The sequence below is a fragment of the Carex rostrata genome, chromosome 25 (genome assembly GCF_964058835.1).
Source record: "Carex rostrata chromosome 25, lpCarRost1.2, whole genome shotgun sequence".
NCBI lineage: Eukaryota > Viridiplantae > Streptophyta > Magnoliopsida > Poales > Cyperaceae > Carex > Carex rostrata.
This window is the reverse complement of record NC_135942.1, coordinates 6412892-6419331: the sequence shown is the minus strand read 5'-3', so window position 1 is coordinate 6419331 and position 6440 is coordinate 6412892. Positions and strand designations below refer to the sequence as shown.

Genomic DNA, 6440 nt, shown 5'->3' with positions numbered 1-6440 from the left:
TCATGTTTCAAATCTCTCTTTCTCGACTAATGCAAAAGCCAGGAGAAGCAACTGGTTCTCCACATCATAACCGCATGCCATCAATAATCTCTCTTGATACCGACCAGACAAGAAACATGCATCAATACTAATAACTGGCCTGAGATGAGGAACTACAGCAATGCACGGACCGTAAGCCCACACAGCTGCCTTAAACAACCTTTCTGTTGGATCTGGCAGGGGTTCGTGCACAACTCCAAATTTTGTGCCAGGAACGACTCTTTTAATTGCTTCCAACAGGGGGGTGAGAAGGTTGTACGAGCCTGACCAACTACCGAATAATTGTGCGATTGTCAGCTCTCGGCCATGCCACAACTTGTTATATTTGGGAATAATTCCCTTGTATTCTTTACGGACTAGCCCTTTAACGGTTTTAAAGGTCAATGTAACATTTTCCCTAATATCTTCTCGTATAACATCGGCGATCATTTCTGCAGTTAATTGTGCATGATCAGTACGAGAAGCATCGGCATTGCACGTATGTGGTCCTGAAATTGTTCTAATTTCTCATTTAGACGAAAAAAAATCCAGACACGGCATACAAACGCCACTGACACATGGGGTCCCTGCATTCGACTATAATGCTGGTTCTATTGCTACCAGTAGTTTTTATTTCAATATTGTTTTTTATGTGATACTGATATATTTTATGTTTTAGAGCCTCTTTCGAAGATAATTCTTGACCTACAGCAAGTGCATCACAGAGGGGTTTGGTCCTACCAAAGTGACAGGCCTAAATTATATACATATTTAATCTAATTTTTATCACAAAATAACACCAAATATCTTGTATTTTGAATATAAAGTGAATAGAATACACCTAGAATCAAGTTACTGTGTTTGCTTGGTTTTAACTTGCAGGAAATGAAGAAAATCAAAGAAAAATGCTCACTGCAGACACACGGTTTGCGATATGGACGCGCGCCAATTTTAAAAAGGTATAATAAGCTATACATCAAAATCCGTGCGGATGCACGGATATCGATGCAGTCGCACAGGAAAAGTCCGAGCCTAGTGCGAACGCAGTTTCACCTGCAGTGCGGGTGGTGTAGACGCAGGCGGACGCACTGTAGCAGTCAGCCAAAAATGGAGTCTGAACTTAAAACGACCATAACTTTTGACTCGTAACTCCGTTTAAGGCTTGTGACCACTTTTTGAAAAGCTAGGAAGAAGATCTACAACATGAGAAACTAAAAAAAAAAAATTAAATTTCTCCCAGTACGGGTGAGACCATCCGCTGTGCGGCCCAGAGCACCCGCACTAGACCCGCAGAAAGCCAAAATTGCACATTTTTGACAGTTTTTCTATTTTTGGCGCATCATGGACGCGTTTTGACAGCCACATGTGGACAAGGCAATCCTGGGAAACAATCCAAATATAGCACCCACTAACTCCACTTCCTATGCTCTTAATTGGGCATGATCCTTGGCTATAAAAGAGAGAGTTTATTACACAACATGGATAATCCACAATCATCCATTATCTCATTCTCTCTCTCCACACACACAATACTTAGCGATAAATTCTGAAGTAAGGAAAGCTTTCAAGCAAGGAGAAGAAGGGTTTCCTGAGCAAGAAGTCGGCAAGATTGAGGGCTTTGATCAAATAAAGGGTGTAATCATTTCTTTATTTTATTTCTTCTTACTTTGCCAACTTTTTGTAATGGATCTCTCCATGAGGGAGCAGATCTCTCTCTAGGGGTTTAGGTCAATGCATGAACTTGTTTAATTCTATTTTATTCGGTTATTTGTTTTTATTATGATTATTTTATGGGATTTGATTGTTAATTTCTGTGATTTAATAATTTGTGTTAATTACATAGTTAGTACTTGAATTGTAGTATCCCGTTTTGGATTCGAAAGAACCAAAATTGACTGTGATCAATAGGATAGTACCAAATTATGAATGCAAATACCCTAGGTTTAGATTAAGATTGTAACCAATTTAATCTAAACCGGAACTATAGAAATTAAGGTTAGAAACTTAGTGAAGGACCTAACCGTGAAGCCAAACCCTAATTAGGACATCTCAATTCGAATTGGGTATTGGTATGATGGACTTAATTGTGAAGTACCAATATTTGAGGAGAGGAGAGACTAACAAGAGCTCAATGGGTCTAGGTAGCTAGGGTGAGAGACCTAATCGAGAAGTCCGAATTACCTAGGCACGTTATTAATTTACAAAAGTAACCCTTAATAACATATTAGGTTAGAAATCTCGTCAAATCATACATGAATTCAAACAAATACCGAATTAATAGAGTTAGCAAGGGATTATAGACCAAAGACCCTTAGATCTCCTTTACTTGAAAGCAAACCAATCTTTCTTTCCTTTATTTACTTTAATTGTTTTTAATTCCTCTCTTTAGGGTATTGAACCCAAACTTAGGATTAATTAGAACAAACCCCCCCCCCCCCAATTTACTTTTATTGCACTTTACTTTCCTTCTATTTTCTGAAATTAATTAGTAAAGTTTAAACTAAGTATTTATCATACTCCCTGTGAATCGATACCCGACAATATACTACTTTGATAGGATTGTATACTTGCAATCTGAACCAAAAGTGTATTTAGGGTTTAAAAGGTACATCTCGTTGTACTGAAGCTTTTTACCATACCCTTTGGACGTATCACAAAGTAGCTGACGTCTGCTTCTCGGAATGCTGAGGTGTCATTGAAACTTCCCACAGGGTGACTCATACCGCGATCAGATATGGGAAAATGTTGAGCCTGGACACGGGGTTGCTGCTATTGTCTCGGGGTATTAGTAGGGACATCTCCTTCTGAATCTGCTTCATTTTCCCAATCAGTATCATCCTCACACGAGTCAGCGTCATCTTCATCATCACTCAGAGGCACGTCATCATCAGGACAAGAATTACCTACCCTTGGGGGTTCAATCCATGGACTGTGATCATTATTGTATTCCATCCGACCCATATCTGTTTGAACAGGCGAAGACAACTCGTTTACATCGAGATAAGGGTCACGATAAAGGTCTTGCCTCTGGATTGGTTGTGTTTGATAGGGTTGGAACAGACTAGGACCCGCTTGTGGAACACTGTATTGGGTATGTATAGCTTCAGGTTGTGTCTCCGGTACCATACTATCAATGAATAGCTCTGGTTGCATTGAACCCACAATTGGAATCAACTCAACGTATAAATCAACATAATTAAATTGGGTACTCGTGTTCACACTTGGGTATAAATACCTCTCCAAGTCTGGTCGCAAACGATTTCTAGTATCTCATAATAACGTCGAGATGTTGTACCAACATTGACCCGTGCAAGTATTTTTAGATTGTACTCACTCTCAGAATATCCAAGCTGACGATAAATTTCACCTTTCACATCATACCAGCCAAATTCATCAGTTGCTGTCAATGAGAATCGAGGACCAATGCTATACGCTGCTCCTTTACGACCGTGTCGTACTTCACCACCGAAATGAATCCTTAACAGGAGCATGATTAGTTGTTTTAATAAATTAACCTACACAATAATAAATAAATTAGATATAATTTATTATTATGTTAATTAAAAATAAATTGCATATTATAAACTACTTTATTTATTTTCATATTGCATCTCTAAAATCTAGAAAAATAAATTTCAAATATCAAATATTTGGAGTGTCCATGTTCTTCCGAATCTCTCTTTTTTTTATTTTTTGGCGTTGATTACTGATCAGGATGCTATTTTGTTTTTACTGTAGAATGTGAGGTGTAATCTTTTGGGGATTACTTTACTGGCTTCTTTATTTTATTTTATTTTCTGAGGAGAATTAACTTTAACATGTAGAGTAGATAAACATGAGATGCATGTTTGGTAGCTCTGATTTTGCACCTAAGCTTTAAAGCATAAATTTCATATTTGGGCACATATAAAAATAAAAATAATAATAGGTTAATTTGAATGCTATATTTAATTTTCGGGCAAAGAAGGTCGTTACAATGACTTTTTTTTTTCCCAGAATTCTTTTGTTTGTGATTCCATTTATTAGTCGAAGATGAACTCTATTAAAAGTTAAAACAGATATCATAAACCGTAGAAAATAATAAAAATTTGTACGTTAGTCATATAAAGCCTAGTTCGCTAACACATACATAATAAACTTCCCAGCATTATATTAACGAAATTTTTTTTATGAACAATCAACAATTTAAATTTTTCTAAATTTAGTTTTTGTAAATATTTTTAAAAAAATGTACAGTCCTCTAATAATAAAACTGCTATGAAATGAAAGATTTTTTTTTTTATTCTTCCTTTCTTGAGGATCAGAATTAATTGCAAATATAAAAAATTTAGTTCATTTTTATTGAGGATCAGAATTAAAACTTCATAACTAAGATAATAAAAAAAATAATATGTTCATATATAACTCACATTGATTGAAGCTATGATTTACAATACGGGAACCTGAGAAAGTGATGGGGAGCTTTGCAACATGAAACAGATAAAAGTTCTCCTGTGCCACCGTCAAGAAATCTAGTTTTCGTCTATGACAATAATGACATAGAAAAATTCAAAACTAAACTGTTGATGGTGGAACGGAGGGAACCAATATCTAATATATATTTCACGATGCAAAACTCCACAACACTTTCTACAATGAATTAATTACTTTCTCATAATTGAAAAATTACTTACGAGAGAGGATTTTTTTTTTAAGGAGATAACGTATTTTGGAATTAAGAGTGGATTTATGAAGTTATTGTGTACATCTGAACGTTTTGGATTTAATTTATAGTATGTCTGGACGTTACGAAAAATTACGGATCACGGACATAGGCCGGTATGGCGCATCACGGACATAGGCCGTTTCACCCCATAACGGACATGGTTTTTTCGGTTTTTTGTCCGTCCGGTTCAATTATTAGATAATTAACGGTTCAGTGGTTCAGTGGTTCAGTTGTTAGATAATTAAGGTCTAAACCTGGCCGTGATAAACCGTAACGGCCTATGGCCGTAATTCCTCATCCCGTTTTCCCTATTTCTGAAAAAAATTTCAAAAGCTTCCTCTAATCTCGATATTTAATTAATATTTTTTCTATTAATAAAAATTTCGGGTCGAATGGATCACCAGAATCTGACAGCTGTTACCGAGTTAAAATTTTAAGATCCTAATCTCGTTTAAATAAATAAGTAGTTATCTATTATATTTAACAAATTATTACGTATATGCTAATTAATAAAAGGATCACTTGGTAAATCTTATCTTTATGATCTTGATGATTTTTTTTTAAATCATTCCAAAATAAAATTGAAAATAAAAAAATATATAACGGACATGTGGATAGTCTAGTAATTATAGTTTACGCAGATGCATTAAGAACGGTTAAAAGTTTCACGATGGAAGAGATTAGAACCCATGGCATTAATAATATAAGTAAAGAACACAAATTACTAGATTAAACAACTCTTGTAATATAAATTTATTTTATTTTATATATATATATTTAATAATACATAGTAAAACTGCATATGTATTTTCATATACAAATTCGCAGATATGACCGCATACCGTATATGTAGTATGCAGTGGTCTTCCACATGCGTGAACAAAAGTACATTTTAAAATATTAATTTTATTTGGCGCTAAATTTCATCATTTTCTATAAACATAATATATTATGATATATGCATTATATATAAATTATGTTTATATTGTTGGATTTATAATTTAAATTGTTTTTAGAGATTGTTGTCTCATCGTATCTTTAGTTAATTATCAAAGACTTTGTTGGTACAGTTGGAAGGGTCTCGTAGGAGAGTCAACGGGTACGATAAGAGTCGGATGAAAGTATTTTCATACTCGTATCCGCTACAAATTGTTCTTACTCGTACCATACCCTTACCTACTATGAATTAGTTTAACCGTACTCTACCCTTACCCGTTATTGTTATCAGGTAACGAAACAGTAGCAGATAAATAACAAATAATTTTATTATAATAAAAAATTTATTATTTACTAAATAATACATTAAAACACATTTATTTCACAAATATATATAATTTTTTTATAATTATCCGATCAGGTAACGAGTATATAATTATAATTTTTTTATAATTACCCGTTTAGATAACTAAAAAAAGAGGAGGGTTCAAATGCACCCAAATGCACCCTATCTTTTTTCTCCATTTTCAAAGTCCGAATAGTCAATCCGAACCGTTAGATGCGATCTATATATTAAGATGTGCTTGGAGACCAAATTTTACATTTTTTGGAATTTTTTTACTATTTATTAAGCCACTTTGAAAATCGCTGATCCAATGGTCCAGAAAATGTAAAATCAGCGATTTTCAAAGTGGCTTAATAAATAGTAAAAAAATTCCAAAAAATGTAAAATTTGGTCTTCAAGCACATCTTAATATATAGATCGCATCTAACGGTTCAG

The 6440-nt window shown here is 34.3% G+C and overlaps 1 protein-coding gene across 1 annotated transcript; it reads right to left on the bottom strand.

Annotated features, from left to right (window-relative positions):
* Positions 1-468, bottom strand: LOC144543964 (uncharacterized). Its single transcript, XM_078292410.1, has one exon. The coding sequence runs from the start codon at positions 466-468 to the stop codon at positions 1-3; it is 468 nt and encodes a 155-aa protein (XP_078148536.1).
* Between the last annotated feature and the right edge of the window lie 5972 nt (positions 469-6440).

Excerpts from the sequence above, each read along its gene's own strand:
- LOC144543964 (XM_078292410.1), bottom strand. The coding sequence starts at position 468 with ATGATCGCCGATGTTATACGAGAAGATATTAGGGAAAATGTTACATTG.